Raw genomic sequence first — 21,895 nt, 5'->3', positions numbered from 1 at the left:
GGTTCATCTTCTGTTAGTTCTGTGTAAGAATTTATTTTTGCAAAATCATAAATAAATATAGCTGTAACCAGCTGTAAACACAAGTTCACATAAATACTAATTATTTCCTCTTGAAGAACAATAATAAATCTTTGGAACAACATTTTGAGATTTGTAATGTACATGATGGAAGATGTGATTTATTACTTAAATATTCAATATGTAGGATTAAGAGACTTAGTTATTAAATGTCCAATCAACTGAACAGCTTTATATGTATATTAATACATTTATTTGACTGTAGAAACTCATGGAGCCACTTGGCAGCTCCATGATGAGGAGGTTTAAGATATAAATGACTCATTCTCAGAGAGATTAGTTTCAGGTGATTGTACACCAATGAAAATATTGTCAATATTATATTTAATTTCTAAGGTTTAAAGATGATGTTCAATGCCGTTTTGTATTTTAATTTCCTTATTAGAAACGGTCCAATAAAACTGTAACGACTTAATATAATAATCATAACCGAGGCATTAATACTTGGCCTCGAGTTCCTGATTCCCAGAAGACATCAGGAATTACTGTTTATTTATTGGAGACGTCAGAAGTTGAGTCACTTGTGGGAAACGCCTGCAACAGATTTATGTTCCGGCAGCGAGAGACGACCTGGTGTCGATCTGGAGCCGAGCTGTTCTCAGGTCAGGCTCCATTAACCGAGCACAGAGCCGAGCCAGAGCAGGGCCGAGCAGCCGATGGCGCCAACACACACACGCACACACACACACACACACGCACACACACACACACAGATTGCTCAATTAGCCCTCCTCCAGCCTGCGCCTCTCTTCACCCTGCAGCTCCACTTACAGTCATTACACTCAGGGTCAAGTGTGATCCCTGTGCTTATCTGCATCAACAACTGGCAAGTGCAGGCGTTCAGGCTCGTGCACGTGGATCCCCACTGAGGCTTCTGGGTAATAAAGGGATGTGATTTAGGGAGGGATGTGATGGAAGAGGCAATGCTGCCCTCGTGTGCCGCTCGACTTGTAATTACAGGAGGTTAGAGGAGACGCTCACACAGTCCTCACTTCTCTGAACCTCAGGATCATGAAGTCCTGAGGATGAGTGTGGATCCTGATCCGACCTGTAGATCCTCATGACCTCTCTGCACGTGTTTATTTTAAATATATCATATTGGAGATGTGGGCCAAATGTCTTTGAGTATAATCTTTAAATAGACACAGGACCAGTCGGCCCCCAAATCTGAACATCAAGTCAATAAAACGACCACAGACACAAAATGGCTCCAAATCTCCACCGAGACCAAAACTAAAAGTCACCATGTTAAAGAGGATTTAAAAAACCTGGATCCACCCTTTTATACAAATCTATAATAATTTGAAAGAGGTTCTCCCTGGGATCATGCCCCTCCCATTAAACGAGATTCATGGAAATCAATTCAGAACTTTTTGGATTAGTCCTGGTGACAGACAGGAAATGACGACATCATCTCCTTGGTGGACATAACAACAACCAGGACATAATAAATTTAAACAAAAATACACAAAATGACCATGAGCACAAAAAATGACCCAAGAACGACCAAACGCACAATAACGTGAGGATGATGTTAAACAGCGATGAAGATACAAATAATAACAACAGAAACAAACAAGCTGACCAAAGAGAGACACACAGTGACTACAAAGACTCACAAACACATTAGAGACACAATATGACCCCATGCAAAACAACCATTTAGATACGAAACAACCACAAAAAGACACAAAACAACACAAAGGATGCAAAAAAAACCTGCAGAGACAAAAATGACCACAAAGAGCCGGGTCTCTCATATGTCAGACGTGGTCTTTATAAACAATCTTGAACTCGTCCGTCCATTAGTGAGAAAGTCTAAGACTGGTCAGGTCCCTGAGGACGACTCAGGGATGCAGCTCAGTGACAGTTTTGTGTGTGTGTGTGTGTGTGTGTGTGTGTGTGTGTGTGTGTGTGTGTGTTGCGGTGGCCGTTAACAGTCTGAGTCTCAGTGGTCCCGTTAACTCGCCTGTGACACAAAGCTTCTCTTCTCGTCTCCATAGTCTCGACTGAGGGACGTGTGGTGGGCCGGGGGGGAAACTCCCTTCACCACAGGCCTGCTATCTCTGTGGGAGTTCATTATGCACACACACACACATCAACACACACACACATATAGTGAGGAAGCACACATGCTATTTCTACTGTGAGATATTGTCACACACGCACAGTGTTTTTAATAGTGAACAATGTGGTGCACATCCAAATAAAAATCTGGATTGGGTGAATTTAAACCCATCATTATTATTTTTGATATATTGATATATAAGTGTTGCTGATTTCTTGTTGTACATTTTACCTTGTAAAGCACAAGTTGTTTTAAATGTGCTTCATGAATAAAGAAACCTGATTCTATTAATGATGAAAAACAAACTATAATTTATTTTATTTCTATAAATCCATAACCAGTGTGATATCTATGTACATGTGGATTCATTAGTTTCTTCAGCAGCAGGAGGTTTAGACTCTGTGATAGAAACTCCCTCGTACAGATCCAGTCACTCGTGGTTTCCTCATGAATCCCATCATCAGAGCTCTGGTGCCGTAAACTGGTGGACACACTTCATGACATGTGATCGCAACTTGTACAAATCCTTTTTTTATTTATTTAGTCAGTCAAAAGTACATCATCCCCTAAAACACCCAGTAGAAACGGCCGAATGATTCACATTGAAGGCTGTGACGCACTCGTCCAATCGGGAGGCAGCGATGCAGACGATGGTCAGAACAGAGAGAGAAGGGGGGGGGGGGGGGGGGGGGTTCCTGAACCCAGGGGGTGGGGTTGGGGGGTGACGCCTCATCGTCAGAAGTCCCTTTGAGTGAGAGTCCGGCCATACAGGGAGAGAGAGACTCGATGGAAAAAGTCACGCTGTCTAATGTAAGAAGTGTGTGTGTGTGTGTGTGTGTGTGTGGTTCCAAATGCTTAAATTAGTAAACTTAAACACAACAGGTGAGTTTTGTTCTTCCCTTTTCACAGAGGAGCTTTGAACAGGACTCTGACCAGAGCAACAAGACGGTTCCATTACTTTAACATTCATAAAATTAATTTATAACATAAACAAGGATCGAGCTTCTTCTTCTTCTTCTTGAGGAGTCGAGTTCCTGCAGCAGCAGACGTCCGGGGAGACGAGTGAGAGTCTGACTGTCGCCTCCATGAAGACGGCATCGTTTGACTTCCACACGTCACTCGGACACAAACAGGATAATTGGATTGTTCAAATAAACAGAAAGGCCTTATGACAAGGTACAAGAGAGGCGTGGCATCGGTTCCCGTCTACACACAAATGAAGCGCCTGTAATCGTGCCACCGAGGACGAGATTAAAAAGTCAAAACTAAATTGGGTTCAATCCATCCTGAGAAAAATAGGAAAAAAAATAAATACACCCTGGCCAGAACTATGGAGCGTGCTCCGGTTGATTGACGATGTGTGTTTGTTGTGTGTGTGTGTGTGTGTGTGTTTGTGTGTGGCAGTCCAGGCTGTGTGTGTGGTTAGTATCCTTGTAGTCCATTGTAAACCTTCTGTACAGAGCCCTGCTTCAGAAGACCGCGTATTCCTGCAACAACACAATGACATTAACATTAATACATACATACACAAACATCATGTTCATCAAGTGACTGGATAAGTATTGATTCAACTTTTGTTGAAGAAGCATAAGAAGAACTTCTTTTCCCACTAGGATCTTTAAGTTCCTCTCACCGTCCTTCTGCTGCTCGTCGAGCTGCGTCTGAGGGAACTCCACATCGAAGGAGATGATGAGGGAACCTCGGATGTTGATGTTGTCGAAGTTGGGAAGACCTTCTCCTTTCTTCCACATCCGAGCGCCGGGTTTCGTGATTTTGTCTCTCACTATGTGGACCTGTAGATCAGAGAGGAACAGGAACGTTCAACCACACACTCCTTTTACTTTTAATAATATGAAACTTTAAATATTGTTTGGTTCTGCGCAGAACCTTGTGTCCGTCCAAATGTTTAATGTCCATCTCAAAGCCGACCAGAGCCTCCACCAGGGAGATGGTGACGTTGGTGTACAGGTCGTCTCCTCTGCGCTCAAACACAGGATGTCTACAGAGAAGTAACACAAACACACACACACACGAGCACACGCGTTAGTATCCCACTGAGTATTTTGTTTTGAAACAATAGAAAGTAAAGACTTGTTCATACTTTAAAACTTTGATGCGGAATCGTAGATCTCCAGGTTCGCCGTCAATGTGAGGTTCCCCTGTTATCACACGTGAGACGTTAAGACCAGATGAAAAAACAACAAATAAAATCATTGATATTAAAATCTATGTACCTTCTCCAATGAAAGGATATTCCATTTCATCCCTAACTCCCTGTTCGATTTCTACCTCCAGGGTTCGCTCTTCATTCACCAGCCTGTGGAAAGCAAAGAAAAAGATGTGTTATAAGTTTATAAAAGTTATTTCTTAAAGGTTGATACAACTGTGATATGCACTCAGCGGCCGGTTTATTAGGCACAGCAGCAGTAACACAAACAAAACGTCCAAAACAACCACTCAGATTTTATCTACGATATCAGGGGGTGGAGCCTGACAGACAGCTTGAGGACACTGCACACGCCCACCTGCACCCGGGGCACTTTACAAGCTGTCAATCACTCTGTGGTATCCACCCCTACCCCCCCTCATCCAGTGCTTTATGCTCTATTTGACTCTAAATTATCATAATTGACTAAATGTACATCAGCAGGGTTAGAAGACTAGAAACTAGAGATTGAGACATAAACTCCTAAATGTTTACTGACGTTATAAAGTCGCCCCCTGCTGGTCACTTGAGAGAATAAAGGTATCAGACACTTCTTCACTAGCTTCTGTGCTTAGAATGTAAATGTAATGGTGTGTCGTGTTGTGTAGTGTTGTGTTGTGTTTTCCCAGACTCACTTTACATTGGGACACTCGTCACACACCATCTCCTGGGTCATCTGGAAGCGTCCGGGTCCGAGCTGCGTCGTCCTCATCTCCTGTCTGCAGTTACACTTCCTCTTGCCAGGAGCTTCTTTAGCTACAGGTTTGTTTCGTACAACCTACGAGACAAGAGGCACTTTAAATATTAAACACTTAGTTTAAATCATCACAAATCATTTAAACAAACTATAACAAGTGTAATTATCACAGTTTCTGTTACAAACTTCAAATACCTGGACATTGTTCAGATATTAAATTGCGGGATTCTCTTCTTACCTCCACAAAATTCCCAGAGTACACCTCTTCAAGCGTGACCTCCAGGTCGAGTATGATGTCATTTCCTCTGGGGATGTTTCTGTCCTGTTGCTGCCGGTTTCCTCCGAACATGAAACCGAAGTCACCGAAGAAGCTGCAGAGGGAAGAGTTACAGGTTTAGACTTTTCTTTAAATACACACAGTAAAAAGTTTAATCTGTGGTTTGATTAACAACATTCAGTTTCTACACATTTTCATAAAGACAGTTTACATTCATTTATTTAAAAATGATCAAAGCATCTGCATGAGTTGATGTTAGGTTTTTTACTTCCTTATCTCGAATGTGGACGTTTATCTCAACGTTTAGCTGGTACAGTAAACTACCCTGATGTTAGAACTGTAGAAAACACAGTGTCCATGAAACCAACCTGGAGAAGATGTCGTTGTGTGAACCGTGGTGACCTTCTTTCAGTCCGTCTTCTCCATACGCGTCGTACTGTTTCCTCTTCTCCTCGTCTGAGAGCACCTACACACACACACAACCAGTCACTAAACACAACTCTACAGGGTTTTCAACTCAAGCTACAGAAGCCGCTTGTGAAATCAAGAACATTTGTATATTCCCATGGAAATACAGCCGTGTACACAATAATATTGTTGTGAGGATTTGGCCTCATCATTTCTGTTATCTGTTGCCTGGCTGCCTGAATATCAACCTCTGGATTTGCATGTGAACGTCCTTCATTAACCTCAGCCGGCCTCCATTTGGACGCCTGTCTGTCCCTTCATCTTCTCTCTGTCTATCCTGGACTCAATGTAATGTAATGGTCACTGGAATGAAGGGGAATTCTCTACTGGTGGGGCACAGGGAACTATTGGAAAAGGTTATTACAAATTTTCTACAACTTGAAACTGAAGAAGTCGGAGATAAAAAAACTTTAAAACTTCTTCAAGAATTTATAACCAAGTCCACGTCTTTAATGATTAAACTTCAAATTCAACTTTAATCATCTGAAGACATTTAGAGTATCAGGGCATAAACTTTGGACCTTTTGCTGAACTTCTCACATGAAAACATATTTCCACTAGTGCAACTGTGTTTTACCACATCATCTTTCATTATGCATTTATATAGCAGCACTTACAGTACTTTCATTCCTGATGGAAACTGTAAAAATTGCAGCAGGGGCTTCACATAAATAAATTACAAACTTTAAGACAGTCCAATTCTAAAGTTTACACTGATAAGTGTTGTATAAACAACAAAGTAAAACACGAATAAGAACAGAATGTGACTATTTAAATTTAAATTCAAACTTAAGTAAGGTTAAACAATTATTTGTTTGTGTTTATTCATGTTTTACGCAGCGTCCTAACTTTGGTTTGAACACATCCCTGTACAATGGTGGTAACAGTACAACAATACTGTTTTGTAGTACATTTTAAATATGTATATTATTATAACAACTGGAAAACATATCGAAGTGTGTTATAAAGTTAACATAATAAATCACGTCACGTTAGACAGCTGATGTGAATCCACTCCCATAGATCCACGTCTGGCTTTAGGTAAGGCCAGCGGTGCACACGCAACAGCCAATCAGAAGCAGCCACACGGTCTAGTGGACCAATCACAGTGGCCGAACCGTTTCCAACAACAACCGAGAAGCCGGTACAAAAGACTTTCGTGTTTTATCCTTTGATCTGTTTCCTCGTGAATGAGGTTCCTCAGTTACAGTGAAAACATGTGGTTCCATAAATCCATCCCCTCATCCGCGACATGACAACCGGCGGACTCACCTCATACGCTGCCCCCAGGTCCGCGAACTTGTCCTGGGCTTTGGGGTCGTCCTGGTTCCGGTCCGGGTGCAGCTGCATGGCCAGCTTTCTGTAGGCCTTCTTGACGTCCCGGACCGTGGCGCTCTTGGTCACCCCCAGGATCTGGTAGAAATCCCTCCTGCATGGAGGAGGCAGAGGACAGGGATCAGACCGGGGGGGACACAGGCAGCCCCGCGAGGTTCGAACCCCGTGGAGCCCGGATATGTTGACATTTTGGTAAATGGAGTGAGCCGAATTCACAATGAGTAGTTCGTGTTTGCAGTGCATCCCTTAAATAACAGCCAGTTATCAGAGGAAGCCTGTGATGTTGATGATAACCTAAATATGTGCTTGTTTTCAAGCAGGTTCCGGGGGATGTGAAGAGCAGAGCTAGCTACGACCGGTTTAGCGATGGAAACTAGCTTCTAGCATGCTAAGCTAACATGTCACTATAAACCTGTGCTGAACGTCTCGCAAAGAAAGAGTTGTTAGCAGTTATTAGCTTGTTGTTAGCTTGTTGTTAGCCGAGTTAGCTTCAGTGTGTGAGTCTGCTTCCGTCCAGTCCTCATGTGTAGCCCCGGTGTGGACCAATCACAGTGGAACATGTGTACCAGCTGCACCGTGTTCGAGCCCCGAGCTCTTACCCCGCGAACACCGCCGTGGTCACATAGAGCAGCAGCCCGCACACGCTCCACAGGTTCATCCCTCTGGGCGCCATCACATCCACGTCTTTCTAAAGGGAGAAGAGAGTCAGCGGCTGCTGAAGGTTCGAGTCCGCGGCCACACCAGCCTTCTTCCTGCTGTCACTGAAACCACGCCCCGCAGACACGCCTCTCGCTGCGAAAGCCCGCCCACTTTTAAACAGACAGTTACATCGATGTTACAAATCACGGAAGAGGAAGAAGAAGATGATTATATTTAAATAATTGTTTTGCATTTCCAAAAAATCTGTAAAATCAAATAATGTTGCTCATCCGGTCTGACGACACTGTCTCACCAGTTCGTAGTAATTCAAATAAATAAAGTATAATATGAAAATATGAAAATAGATGATTCTTCTCGGTCGAGCATGAAGCGCGTGCCCGCGAGCTGCGCGCAACAGATGCGGGAGTAGCGGCGGTAAATAGGAAGCGAAGCAGATGTGAGTCCGGATCAAGTTGAACCGCAACAGAACCGCAAAGAACCGCAACGACCCTCCCTATGTTCCACCGGAGCCGCTCCCTCCCGGGTCACCGACACGGAGCTGCCCGCCGCCGGGACCAGAACCGAGGCTGAGAGTAAGAGAGAAGCAGCCTCTATTAGCATCAGGTGCTAACAACAGCTAGCAGCAGCTAGCAGCAGCTAACAGCTAAACTCAGGCTGCAGAGGTTAAACTGCGACAGACAGAAAACAAACATGTTACACCGACACGAAGCAGGTCTGTGATGGTTGTATGTTCTGTGTGAGCTCGGTTAGCATGTTACTGACATGATGGAGGTCAGCAGGTGATGACATGTGCAGCCTGTTGTCATGGGAGCGTCAGGGATGTGAAACTGAACTGGGTCATCACAGCTCAGTGGTTTTCAGCCAGTTCAGGTGGAATAACAGTAAAATAATGAATCACTCATCTGAAGAAGAACTCCACGAAATGCATGTGAATAAAGCAGCACAGTAAGAAACATAAGAAAAATAAAATGTTTTCAACTGATGTGAGAGCATCACTGCCAAAGCTAATCCCTGCTCTTTATTACAAACCTTAACTTAGGCTAGGTTAAGTGCTGCTGCTATTTATATATATATACTGGAAACTTAAGTTTTAATCATTAATAAAAGGGATTAGACATAAATAACAGCTGCGGTACATAAGGTGATTGAGGTGTGCTTCCAGTTATCCTTCTGTCCTTTTAACTTCAATGTCTGTTTCCTCTCTCTGCAGACATGGAGGAAGACAGTGTGAGCATATGGCCGCGCATGGAGCCCTTCTTACTGGGCGCCCTGCAGGTGAATACTACCAACTAATACCATCTGCACATGAGACATATTCAGCTCATATTCTATCCATGACCTCCAGAGGAAAGATGTGCTGTTGTTCAGTTGGTGTAAATGTCTTGAAAGTAAACAGGGTGGATTCATTTTGTAGGTGGCTCCCTCCTCCAAACTCAGCCTGCACTATCTGCGCAAGATGGCGACCTATGTGCGAGCGCGGGACGGCTGCTTCCCGGTTCTGGGCTGGCCCATGTGGAGGCACATCGCCTGTGGAAAGCTCCAGCTTCCAGAAGACCTGGCCTGGCTCTACTTTGAGACCTTTGACCTTCTCTCAGGCCACACAGCGGAGGAGAGGCTGGAGCGGGCCGAGTGTCTTTCCCAGTGCTCCTCCAAAAGTGAGCTGGACCAACAAAGGAACAAGGTGAAGGGACGACGGGGGTTGAGAGCAGCTGACTTCATGAACACGTCTGATATGTCTCAGTTTACCCAAGAATGTGATCCTATCTCCTCGCCCCAGTTACCTGTTTGAATTGTGTCTTTCATGAGGGTGTGTTGTCCGCCTCAGGCTGAGGTTGTAACCATGGTCTCATGTTGAGCAGGAGTCACATATTGATATCCGACCCCTGTTTTACTGCAGTTTACTGTGGACACGCTGCAGTTCCTCCTCTTCCTCTACATCCAGCAGCTGAACCGTGTTTCTCTGCGCACCTCCCTGATCGGTGAAGAGTGGCCCAGTCACCGCACCCGCTCCCCCTCTCCCTCCGACCGAGAGGCCAAGACCAGCTCCCAGAACAAGGTCCCTGCAAAGTGTGAACATTATCAAGTCTCAAGCTCAAATGTCATCGTCCTGTCTCGGTTCTTTCAGATCTTCCTCTCATGGTTCTGTTGTTTTTACGTTTGGTTTTGCAGAACTGGGACGACCAGGCTCACCTGTCGTTTGTGCAAAGTCACCTTGGTGAGATTCTGGAGCTGCTGGTTGAACCAGGACAACTGTCACAATCTGGACAGGCGCTAAGAGACTGTCAGGTCTGTGCACACACCTGTCATTGATTTCTCCATGTTAGCAGCTGGGACATGAACTAACAAGTTTGGCTTTAAACAAACTGTTGAACATTTTCTTGAATTGTGGTTGATTTATTTCAAATGATCTTTTGCCAGATCTCCCTGGAGGCCGTGCGGAGCCTGGGTCTGCTGCTGGAGGGCTCGGTTTCCTGCTGCAAAACCGTCCAGCCCGTCCACCGGCTCCTGACCAAAGGTCCAGCCCAGACACAAGCTGGCTACTCCAGCCTCAGCCGATCCTTCTCCCTGCACACGCTGCTCTCCTGCCTCCACCACAGCCTCACTCTCAACCCGTTTGGAATCACCGCCTGCCTGCGCTCTGGCAAGAAGCTGGCCTGGGCTCAACAAGGTATCCTGTCCTCTGCACTTAGGTTGTTTTATTGCAGTTAGAGAGAAAACTTGTCTATAAAGAAAGTATTCGAAATCAGAAATGTGTTTTTTGTATGTTTCAGTTTTTCAGTGCATTTCTTTGACAGTCTCTGTTTGTTCTAGTGGAGGGGGCCATGAAGAGAGCCAAAATAGCCAGGAACACCCACACGGCTCCTCCGGGCAGTAAGATGGTGCTGATGTCCCAGGTCTTCAAACAGACTCTCGCTAAAACCTCCGACAAGCTGACGGGAGCCAACATCAAAATCCACAGATGCTCCGACGCCTTCATCTACCTCCTCTCGCCTCTCAGGTAAAAATAGCTTCTGTGGAACCGTGATGCGTCTTGGACTGTCTGGGGGGACACGGTTCATCTATCCTTGGTTCTGTCCTTCAGATCAGTCAGTTTGGACAAATGCAGAGACAGCTTAGTGGTCCTGGGTCCCGTGGAGACCAGCGTCCACATCCACAGCTGCCACAACGTGCGGCTGGTGTGCGTGGCGGGTAGAGTCGCTGTCGGAGCCTCCTCACGTTGTACTATCTACGCCTTGACGCCCAACCGCCCTCTGCTCCTGCCTGGAAACACAGACATTACCCTGGGACCCTTCCACACCTTCTACCCGTCCCTGGAGGATCACATGGCCAGTGTGGGACTGGCCGTGGTCCCCAACATCTGGGACCAACCCCTGCTCCTGGGCACCGAGGGCCTCGTCAACCCTGCGCTCAACACCTCATCCAACCCGGACCCCGGCTGCTACCGGCTGCTGCCCCCGGCTGAGTTCCACGCGCTGGTTGTGCCGTTCCAGATGGAGGGTGACACATGTGAGGTGCCCGGCGGTTTGCCGGCTCCGTATCAGGCAGCTGTCGAGGAAAAGCAGAAGAGAATACAGAACTGGCAGAAGACTGTGATGGAGGCTCGGCTGAACAAGTGAGTGACAAGTCCCAACATGATGAAGTAGAATATAACGCTCAATCATTCATGAGTCATATATTAATCCATTATCCAGCTTATCATTGATATTTTCATTGGCATTAGCAGGATTATACAAAAACTACTGTGTCTGATAAATGGTAATGTGTAGAGGGTTTTGTAATGACCCAAGGATGAGACCATTAAATCTTAGATGTGGGTTAGGGTTAGATGTGGATGTGGACAAACGTGCAGATTAAAGATGTATTTTACTTTCCCTTACTTGGCGAGTTATGTTATCTGTGGGAGAAATAAGTGTCCGAGTGCCTTTCTAGATTCATCAGAGTTACTTAGCTTTGCCCAGAAGAGTTTAGTTTCCGTCTGCGTTTGTCAGTTTGTAAGATTGCTGGTCTGGAGGATTATGCAAAAACTGCCGAACTGATTTCCATTAGATCTTGTGGAGGGGTTGGGCCAGACCCAAAGAAGCATCCATAGAAATGTCTTCACTTTCTTCAATAAGAAGAGAGGGGCTGCTAAGCCTTTGCAGAACTAAATAAAAAAAAACAGGTCTACGGTATAGTGAGCTGAAACCAGTATTTTCTGAACATCAAGGCATAAAAACCTTAATAACACCAATTAAATGATGAACCTGGATATGAGCAGAGTGTCTCCTCGACTCAGTGGAAAGTTCCAACAGAGCAACCGGCCCAGGAATCAATAAGAAAGTGAGTTGTCCACTCAGCTCAGATATTGTGGAGCTCAGTGAGTCATTAGTGTCAGAGAACTTGCTTCGGGGGTTTTACACTCGACAGCACAGGAAACAACAGGCATTGATTTTTATGTGACCGTATTTTTACACTGCTCTCCCCCACAGCGCTCCTCATCCCTGCTGTGTCCCTTCATCTGTGTAGTAACTCATTTCTCATGTTTATCCTCAAGGGAGCAGAAGCGGCAGTTCCAGGAGTTGGTGGAAGTCAAGTTCCACGAGTGGCTCCTGGAAACGGGGAACAGGCAGGAGCTGGACAGCCTCATCCCTCCTACGCTCGCCTCGCCACACGACTCCAACGGGTCCGACACGCTCCAAGTCAACAACAACACACACATTAGAAATGGACCGACAGTGGGACAGTCGCCTATGGCCTGTTGAGTTGCTGGGCTTCTCTCATCCAGCAGGAGAATGGTACCTGTTCATGAGGGCAACACACAGAGGCCCTGTGCAGCGTTAGTGACGTGAGGAGCATCTGTTTGAATCAAGTATTACTGTCCAGGGACTTTGTGATTATTACTCAGGCAGCTCCTTGGCTCCTACAGCAACTTGCATCGCACTCAGTGTGGAGTGTGAAGCTGGTGAATGCTGCTTTTCAAGAAAAGGCAGCTGCTGTGAGTTAGACGTTTGTCGAGGAGGGCGTGAAGTGGCATGTGGTTAAACAACATGAGGAGCACGCGTCTTTTAAAGAGCAGGTGTGGAGGTAAAAAACCACCGGCTTCTAAAGGGACAGTTTGGAAATGTTTGCTTTGACGTTTTAGAGACAGAAAATCTAAATTTGGTCAAATTAGTGTGAGCGAGGAGGAGGAGTCGAACATGTTCTCCTGAATTCTCCTTCAGTGTAATAGTAATACTTTGACAACTGAAATCCACTCGCCCCCCCCTTGGTTTCTGTGTGAACTCAGTATCGTCACGTGTTTATATTAACTGACAGAAACGTCTCGAAGCCGTGTCGATGATCCTGAAGAACCACGAGTTCTGTCTGAAGTGACTGTTCTTCCCAAACTTTGCCCACTTATGTAAACTACTCGCTATTTTCTTTAAAATATATATTTTTCCATTAACATGTGCATTTAAAGCTGGAGCAGGTAGATGCTAAGTAAACTCAGCACTTTGGGGTCGAGGACGTTAGTGAACCTTGAGTTCTTAACTCAGGACAGAGTATTATTCTGTGTTGTTAGAAAAGAGGATTAACGAAGGAATATTAACATAATTTATTTTGTGTAGCTGAACCGTCCGGACAGTAGAGGGTAGCTCAACAGTGTCTCTAGCATTTTGTGTTTAGGTTTTTATTATTTTTGGGCCACACCCCAGTCATTAACGTCAATGGCTGTGATTTGTGCACGATAAGAACGTGCAGCTTCCTGACAGCTGGGTTCTGCTCGGTGACTTTTCCTCTCAGTTCTTTGTCTAAACACAAATAGAAGAGTTGGCTCCTGTTTGCCAAGTGAAGCGAAAGTCAACAGTCACCAGATGTGCCACTAATCCTAAATGTATGTTTATTTTTGGATGAATTCACCGGTATTGTTGTGTATATTTTGGCATCAGAATAAGATTATTTTTCATAAATCTATCCTCCTTTCTTCGCATTACAAAACCTGCCTCGCTCATCATCATGCTCAACCTAGTTATTACACAATGGGACACGTGACCGGTGGATGAAGGTGGACTTGGTATAAAAATATGCACTATAAAATATTGAACTACTGTAAAATTCAAATTGCTGGGACGTGTCGTCATTTTCAAGATGAAAGTGGTAACACTGTAAAATGCCTTACATAGAATAACTGAGTGCTTCCCCGTCACTGTACTGAGAGCACAACGCAGTTTACTAAATTACAAATAAAGATTTTGACTGAATCCTGGTGACTTCCTGCTTATTAATTTCATTCTGTCTTTTACATTAGATTTTATATAATGAGAAATGAATTGAAGTAACCATAACCCTGGTATAGAACATATAGTTACTAGAACTTTAACTGCCACACATGAACAAAGCACTTGAGCTTCTAGCATTAGGGTTAGGGTTAGGTGTACCTAATAATGTGGCCACTAAGTGTATAATCATTTATAAACTATTTTGCATCATTATAAACAACCCCTTTGATGAATATTATGCATAAAATAATAGAAATTAGTTGCACAATGAACAAATAAATAATACAAATATATATAGTAATTAACAAATACAGAGTAATTTAGTTATTGTAGAATTCTGCTTATAACTTCATTTATTTGCAATAATTGTGCAATTTACAATAAAATACATAAATTTACAAGAATCAACCACATATAGTGGCATTTTTCTGCAAGAGTACTTCAATACTTTTATTAATTGGAGTATTATCTAGAGTAGTACTCTAGTTTCTCCTTAAAGCATCTGAGCACGTCTTCCTGCACAGAATCTGACCGCAGCCTTTCATAAGGCAGCAGTAAGTCATGAGTTGGCAGGTCATCACCAGGTGGGGGCAAGCTGGTGGAGCTGGCATGTGTTGACACGGCGGGGGTGTGGTGGGACGGGGTGGGGGCACTGGATGCAGCCAGTACAGAAGTGGGGTCAATGGATGCTTACCAGGCCCGGGCATTATACCGTAATCCTTCCTCGCTTTTCTGGAAAAACTGAATAGCACTAGAATCACTGACTCAATTTTTGGATCTCATTTTCATGACAAAGCGATTGTTCCTCTCTTGCCTCCACTGCTGCTGTTTATAAACGAGGGGAAAGCGGGGCGTATAAAAGGGAGCGGCGAGGGGCCAGAGCCACATCGAGGCCGCAGGGGAACCACCACCACCACCACCACCACCACCACCACAGGACATCACCGAGGCTTCCCCACGCAGCACATCCAAGATGGGCAGGGTGAGTGGAGACAGAGCGGGAGCAGCCTCCACAGTCAGGTTCACGCTGAGGCGATTGGGTTAGATAGGAGAGTGGGTTTACGTTGAAGTCGTGTACATGTCTAAACTGCTGTCGACTGGTTTGTCCAGTTTCTGCAGGAGGTCGCTGTCGATGGGTTTTAAAGCTGCAGGGTCTCAAACCTGAGTTGTTGTTCCACAGATCATCTTCTACGAGGACAAGAACTTCCAGGGCCGACGCTATGAGTGCGACAGCGACTGCTCAGACTTCCACGCCTACCTGAGCCGCTGTAACTCCATCCGGGTGGAGACTGGGGCCTGGGTGGTGTACGAGAGGCCCAACTATATGGGCTACCAGTACGTTCTGACCAGGGGGGAGTACCCGGAGTACCAGCGCTGGACGGGACTCAACGACCGACTCAGCTCCTGCAAGATGATCCACTTTGTAAGTCAGACACCTGCTCTAACTCTCAGCTGAGCGGGTAGTGAACTTCACTGAGTCTCAGGGGCAAAGTGAAAACCAGCAGATGAGCATGAGGCTATGATGCTTGCAGTGGCTGTGTATCGGTCAATGGAGACCGATACACGGGTCAGCCCGTTGGTACGTTCAGGCGTCGGTCCAACCGACCCACAGCCCGAGGCAGATTCACGCTACGTTCACACAAAACAATCAATGTAGTGAGTACGAGCTGAGTCCATGTGCAGTGTTGTGTCGTTTATACAATGATGTGCGTATAAAAAGAAGTAAACACTGAGGGATGGAGTCTAATTGATGCACAGACTGTAACACCTGTGTAAAGACCAGTCAAGGTTTTGAGGTGTAGCGCTAAAGGTTCACTGTGATGCATTTAGTGACCTCTAGTGGCGAGGATTCGTCTTGCAGCTTTAATTTGTGTGTTAGAAACTTTTCATTAAGTTTGTAAATGTCTAATCTGCAGGAGGTTAAAATAAAGTGCTGCACATAATTCCTTTTTGTTAGATGGAATATCTCATCTCCCTATATATCCCCCCTTCCCCTTTTCTCTCACCCCCCATTCCGTTCCCATTCTATCCCACCAACCCCATGCACTAACAACCCCCCCCCCCCCTCCAGACCAGTGGGACCCTGTACAAGATGCAGCTCTATGAGAGGGCAGACTTCGGGGGCCAGGCCTTCGAGGCCACAGAGGACTGTCCCTCCCTCCTGGAGAAGTTCCGCTGGAGGGAGGTCAACTCCTGCAAGGTCTTCGACGGCTGGTGGGTTTTCTACGAGCATCCCAACTACCGTGGACGCCAGTACTTCCTGGAGAAGGGAGAGTACTGCAAACCTGGCGACTGGGGGGCCAGCAGCCCCACAGTCCTGTCCTTCAGGCGCTTCACTGAATGATTTACCCTCCATCGAAAACACCAATCTCATGTATCCATTCTGAGGTCTCGCAAATAAAAACCTGTCCAGCTAAACCTCTGGAGACATTTCTGTGGAGTGATATCTTTTAGACATGATGTGTCCTGAAAGTGATCGTTCACTGAAAACTCATTATCTACTAACCACTGTGGTGGGGGGTGGGGGGGTGAAGTGTTTGAGTTTCAGGGGTAAACAGCGTTTGCAGCCAAATAGAAGACAACTGAAGTAAATGATGAGCACGTCTTCAAACTGTGATGTCATCAAAGTGTCTGTTAGCCCCGATGTTCAAATTCAGCTCCAAACGACCTCATTTACACAAAGTGTTCGGACCAAATGAGTGGACTTGAGTGCTCGGTCCAGAGTTTTTAAACTGATTCTAGAAAAGCTTCATCCCAGGACGGGCCTGAGGTTCACAGTGACCGGCTGGGGGTTGAAATGAGTCCCGAAGGAGAAGCAGTTTCCTCCTCCACCAATCAGGAGCAGCTGTGGTTCTCGTGAGTCCGTCAGCTCGCAGCAGAAGGAGTGAAGCATCAGAGGCCACGGCACCCGGCTCTACAGGGGAACAGGGATTCACTCATCTTACTGATTTATGAAGCTCATGAGCAAGAAATAGTATTGCTTAAAATATAATATAAAAATGTATATACTAATAATAATATATAAAATAGTATTACTACTCGCAAAACATTTATTGTGCGAATATAAGAGCGCAAATTGAGACACATCTCTATTAGATCCATACACTGTAGATATAGATGCACGATGCGTCTCCACTTTCTACCTTAGAGAAACTTTTATTTAACGTCTACTTTCACTGTTTGTTTGGTTTGTGTCCCGTCTGCTAACATGGAGGAGGCACGGTTTATGACCTATACTGCAGCCAGCCACCAGGGGGTGATCCAGACTCTTCTCCTTCTCTTTCCGGTGACTTCATGTCGTCTGTCTTTATTTACCGTCTGTGATCGAGTCAAATAACTGAGAACTGACCGTGTCCAGGCTGAACTCCACGCTGCTCCGTGTGGCGAGGTCGATCATGACAACACCCGGTACGCCATCGGAATGCATCCAGACCCCGCCCACCACAACTAGCTTCTGTCCAATCACGTGGGCAGAATGAGAGTATCTAAAACAAAGCACACCACATAAGATCAAACTGTATTCAGTGTTTTAAAGTGGAAGCATCAGAGTGTTTCTGTCACATCTTCAGACCTGGGGACCGGGGGGGGCTGCAGCTCTATTCTCTCCCAGGAGAAGCCTCTGTCAGTGGGCCTGAGCACGACCGTGTCCCCCAGAGGAACCCCCCTCCGGTCCAGACCTCCGAACATCACCACACCTCCCTGATATGAGCATGCGGAGTGGGAGTGGTGTGGCTCTGGTGCCGCCCCCTCCACTGGGACCTGTAAATCACACACAGGGGACGTTGTGTAAGAACATTGACACTCAGACATGTTGGAACGACTATGGAATGACACGTGATTGGTGGAAGAGAACCAATGAAATGCGAGAGAACCTCAGTCCAAAGCTGCTGGTCCAGACACAGGAAGTGGGCGTCACCCAGAACAGCCTCAGATTCATTCTTTCCTCCATAAACAAACAGAAAGTCTCTGCCTGCAGAGAAGAAAAGAGAAGCTCTTATTGAATAAAGTCATTTTCAAACTTTCTTCTCACTTTATTATATAATCATTTTAGGAGATTATCCGGAGTTCAGAGCAGGTTCAGACGAAGAGTAAAAGACTTCATTCTAACCGAACCTTTGTGACTGACGATGGCAGCAGTGTGCCTCCATCTTGGTGGAGGTGGATCCCCCGTACAGAGCATCTCCTCTACACAGAGTTTAACTCTGTCCAGAGGGGCAGGGGGTCCAGCAGGGTCCAGCACTACTTTAAAAAGGCCCCTGGCTGGACTGAGAGGAGAGGAGCGACCTCCGTACACCACCGCAGCTCCTCCGGGACAGGACGTCACCGTGTGGTACAGTCGGACGCCTGCGAGAGGGAAACACATCAAGCTGTTCACACTGGAAGTTTAAAAGTTCTCATTATACCTAAACAAGTATAAGTCTTACACCAAAAAATATATGATTGATTAAAAAAGTTCAACTTTGGCGTGTGAAGAGCAAATACTTTTAGTTGCAGCAGGTCCTCTCACCCAAGTCTAGTGACGGCTCCACGGTGACGGACCTCCACCCTTCCTGCCCTCGGAGGAGGACTCGACTCACTGCCCCCCTGCCCCCCCGGCTGGAGCCTCCTGTCAGCAGGAGGCGTCCTGGGCTCACCGAGGTGGAGGCCATCCCCAAACCCTCCACACAAGCAGGATCAGGCTTCACACTCAGGGCCACAGGGCTCAAAGATGGGTTTACAGACGACACTGGAGACACTGAGGGGAAGAAAAGCCAAGTCACAGCTTAGAAAACACAAGTTTACAACACATATCACAGACCAGTGTGCGTTTACACAACTGGTCTGTGAGTTTCCTGTTACCCAAGTTCCATAAAGGCTAGAAAAGCTGTGCTGGGTAAAACAATTCTCAATGATTTGTGTGTTATAGGTCCAGGGCCGGACTCAGTGACCCCTGCTTGGAAATAAACTGTCCTACAGATGTCAAATGACTTAGAGAGGATAGACAAGGTGAACGTTACCTGGAGGATGTGTGAGTAAAGCCTGAGTCGTACCAGAGCCCCGAGAGGCAGTGAGGATGAAGTAGTGGGAACATTTCTGGTGCCACTCCTGAGGACAGACACACACACACTCTCACACTTCATGTTGGACCTACAGTGCTTTGCAGACTAAGTCAGCGCTACCCTACCAACTTGGTTCACAGTGAAACGTCCACCACATTTCAACAGCTAACCTCATATTCATCAAAAGGCTCCAGGACCTCCACCCTGCGCCTCTCGTCCTCAGGAACCAGCCCCAGGTAGAAGTCGTTCATATCCAGACACACACACTGATCCCAGCCCTGGACACACATCACAGGTTTACCACTTCAACAGTCACACGACCCAGTGATAAGTCTGCACACTGACCTTGTCCAGGAACCGGCGTCTCTGAGCGGCGGCGTCTGGGTACTGCCGAAGGGCGTGCAGCGTTGAATTCAGTTTGTGGAAATGATCTTGCATGATTGAACCAAAGGGATCATGAGGACGGATCTGCTCATACATCACAAAGAGGGACTGAGGCAGGAGCTTAGCCGCCCAACTGATGACGACATCCGACCTGGAAGACACGCAATAACACATGAGAACACATTAGTGACTTCCTAGACATTCACAGGTGCTGATCTCTGTCATAACAGCAACAGATATATAAGAATCACTTCCTCTTTCAGGGATTTGTGCTTTTGTGCTTCATATCGAGCTGAATTACAGAGCAGATAAACCAGGTAGGATGAACACAGAGTAATGAGGAGGAACAACACTGAAGCATCAACACAGGACGAGAGAAGAGAACATCACAAACAGGTTTAGACCCAACACTCTCTTAGTGGTTACCATTGGGTTTCTATGTAGGTGAGAACCACTTCAGACAGAATCAGAGTGGGAGCAGCCCAGTCCAACCCAGCTGCCTCCAGAGCCTCCTTCACCCGGGACTCCTCTCTGACATCCAACCCCAACAGACGGTACTGACCACTCCACATGTGCACAGCTCCTGAACACACACACACACACACACACACACGCTTCTGAAATCTAACATCAACTATATGACAAACACATTTATTTAAAGCAAAGTGAAATGACAAACCTGTAGGTGCAGGTAAATGTGGGTCTAACATCCCCCTCAGTGTGATATTAGAGGAGATGAGAGCAGTCTTACGTCGAGCCACATCAGGGAAATCCACCTCGAACACCACGACCCCGGTGAGAGCCTCATCCGCCCGCAGGCGAAAATACAACGAGTCGAAACCTGCGCCCAGCGACAGAATCTAGAGGAAGGGAAAAGATGATGAGAGAGGAAATTCATCACTTTTCAGAATGAGGAAAACTCCAATGACCACACGGCTTCATCCACATTTCTACATTTTTAGTTCTGCTACAGATAAGCCTGGTGTTTTAGAGCCAGGAAACGCTGCTGACTTTTATTTTGAAAACTCCAGGGATGAATTATAGTCTTGACGGGTAGAAATTGATATGTTTGGTAACAGCTGCTTGCTCAACGTATCCTTCCCCAATTCGTCAGGCTCCGATCACATGACCCCGTTATGGAGGAAAACTACAGCATCAGCCTCAGATGGTGATACGTGTTTCCAGGCTAAGTACAGACAGAGATTAAAACTGATACAGGACCATGTTTTCATAGTCGTATGGACAGAGAAATAAACCCCAGCACTCTCTGACCTGACCTGTCTCTTAGGGCAGTTTTCAGTAACGTGTAGAAACCTCCTCACGCAGTGGTCCACAGCTCTCCAGCGCACATAGTAGCCCCTGAAGGAAATAAACAAATAATGTGTGACATTTAAATTCTAAACAACAGAAAATATGTTTCTAATCCACAAAATCAACAGTTTAATCCAAAAAGCAACGTTTAATACAATTTCTCATTTGACACTTTTTACAACATGCTGGACAAAAACATTCATATAGGAGAGAAATCACAGAAAGACAAATATTATTTAAATAATTACACTTTTAAACTTTGATTGACCTGTTGATGAGCGGGGACCTTCTGGCCTCCTTGCACACAAAGTGCTGGAGGAGGTCGTCGTGGAAGAAGCCCCGAGCTGCAGCCGACACCTTGCTCACCACGCTGCTGTCGTTGGTTCCCTGCACCTGGATCCACCCGCAGATAAACATCACAAGTGTAAACACCCAACTCCGGAAAGTACTTATTATACGAGTTAAAGTAGTAATACCACACTGCAAAAGTAATCTATTACATGTAAAGGTTAGTGTATGCAGAGAAATGTTATATTATATTGTTATAAATGTAGTTCGATCATTGATTAATAATGTAGAACTTCACTGCTGTCGTACAAAATCAATTTCATATTTAGTTTATATTTGTTCTTTTGATCTCTGCTTAATTTTATGATTTTATATTTATTAATATATTCTTTGTCATCTCTTATTCTTTTATCGTTTCCTTGTTTACTTTCAGTGTTTCCTAGTTTGAAAACCTATTTGGTTCATTAAGAAAGTAAAAGCTGGATTGTAATAAAAGTACACAGTGTGAAGGAAATACTCTGAAGTACTTGAGTGAAAGTACTTAGTTACATTACACCAGTAGGATTACTGTAGCTTGATCTCACCGCCACGTCCCCCCCTTTCTTCTTCTTCTGTCTGCTGCTCGTTGGCATGACGAGTTCAATGTTCAATATTACAGATTAATTATTATTACAGATCAGAGATTTTTAATAGAACAGATACAGACGCGTTTCAGTCGCATCCTGATTATTCAAACATCCGCCACATGATCAGCACTTCCGACTGCACACCGGCCTCTCTGCTCTCCAGCGCCCCCAGCGGCCCCAGCGGCCTGGAGGCCACAGCAGAAAACCCCTCTGCCACGG

The 21,895-nt window shown here is 45.6% G+C and overlaps 4 protein-coding genes across 5 annotated transcripts; 2 read left to right on the top strand and 2 right to left on the bottom strand.

Moving 5' to 3' along the window:
* Positions 1 to 2,657: 2,657 nt before the first annotated feature.
* Positions 2,658 to 7,909, bottom strand: dnajb11 (DnaJ heat shock protein family (Hsp40) member B11). Its single transcript, XM_062402918.1, has 10 exons — positions 7,729 to 7,909; positions 7,067 to 7,223; positions 5,695 to 5,792; positions 5,288 to 5,420; positions 4,988 to 5,130; positions 4,381 to 4,463; positions 4,248 to 4,305; positions 4,034 to 4,145; positions 3,780 to 3,939; positions 2,658 to 3,633 (listed from the first exon to the last, which is right to left on the bottom strand). Exons 1-10 carry the CDS (start codon positions 7,800 to 7,802, stop codon positions 3,569 to 3,571), a joined length of 1,083 nt encoding a protein of 360 aa, XP_062258902.1. The 5' UTR covers positions 7,803 to 7,909; the 3' UTR covers positions 2,658 to 3,568.
* Positions 7,910 to 8,193: 284 nt separating this feature from the next.
* On the top strand, positions 8,194 to 14,010 carry tbccd1 (TBCC domain containing 1). The gene is made up of 9 exons (XM_062403027.1): positions 8,194 to 8,361; positions 9,000 to 9,064; positions 9,204 to 9,470; positions 9,687 to 9,845; positions 9,959 to 10,075; positions 10,208 to 10,457; positions 10,601 to 10,787; positions 10,872 to 11,402; positions 12,324 to 14,010. Exons 2-9 carry the CDS (start codon positions 9,002 to 9,004, stop codon positions 12,529 to 12,531), a joined length of 1,782 nt encoding a protein of 593 aa, XP_062259011.1. The 5' UTR covers positions 8,194 to 8,361; positions 9,000 to 9,001; the 3' UTR covers positions 12,532 to 14,010.
* An 892-nt stretch (positions 14,011 to 14,902) lies between these two features.
* On the top strand, positions 14,903 to 16,454 carry crygs2 (crystallin, gamma S2). The gene is made up of 3 exons (XM_062403035.1): positions 14,903 to 15,010; positions 15,209 to 15,451; positions 16,100 to 16,454. The coding sequence occupies exons 1-3, from the start codon at positions 15,002 to 15,004 to the stop codon at positions 16,370 to 16,372; spliced, it is 525 nt and encodes a 174-aa protein (XP_062259019.1). The 5' UTR covers positions 14,903 to 15,001; the 3' UTR covers positions 16,373 to 16,454.
* Positions 16,090 to 21,832, bottom strand: lcmt2 (leucine carboxyl methyltransferase 2). Of its 2 annotated transcripts, none has more exons than XM_062403023.1 (14): positions 21,635 to 21,832; positions 21,031 to 21,155; positions 20,729 to 20,810; positions 20,131 to 20,311; positions 19,878 to 20,034; positions 19,413 to 19,602; positions 19,238 to 19,345; positions 19,026 to 19,113; positions 18,536 to 18,754; positions 18,142 to 18,372; positions 17,901 to 17,998; positions 17,600 to 17,787; positions 17,378 to 17,513; positions 16,090 to 16,942 (listed from the first exon to the last, which is right to left on the bottom strand). In XM_062403023.1, exons 1-14 carry the CDS (start codon positions 21,680 to 21,682, stop codon positions 16,778 to 16,780), a joined length of 2,016 nt encoding a protein of 671 aa, XP_062259007.1. In that variant the 5' UTR covers positions 21,683 to 21,832; the 3' UTR covers positions 16,090 to 16,777. The 2 variants fall into 2 exon arrangements, with proteins under 2 accessions (XP_062259007.1, XP_062259006.1); XM_062403022.1 differs by having other exon boundaries at positions 18,536 to 18,763; positions 21,635 to 21,830.
* Positions 21,833 to 21,895: the final 63 nt, after the last annotated feature.

This window comes from Platichthys flesus, chromosome 13, assembly GCF_949316205.1.
Source record: "Platichthys flesus chromosome 13, fPlaFle2.1, whole genome shotgun sequence".
Classification (NCBI taxonomy): Eukaryota; Metazoa; Chordata; class Actinopteri; order Pleuronectiformes; family Pleuronectidae; genus Platichthys; species Platichthys flesus.
The sequence above is the reverse complement of the archived record's forward strand: the minus strand, read 5'-3'. Positions and strand labels throughout refer to the sequence as shown.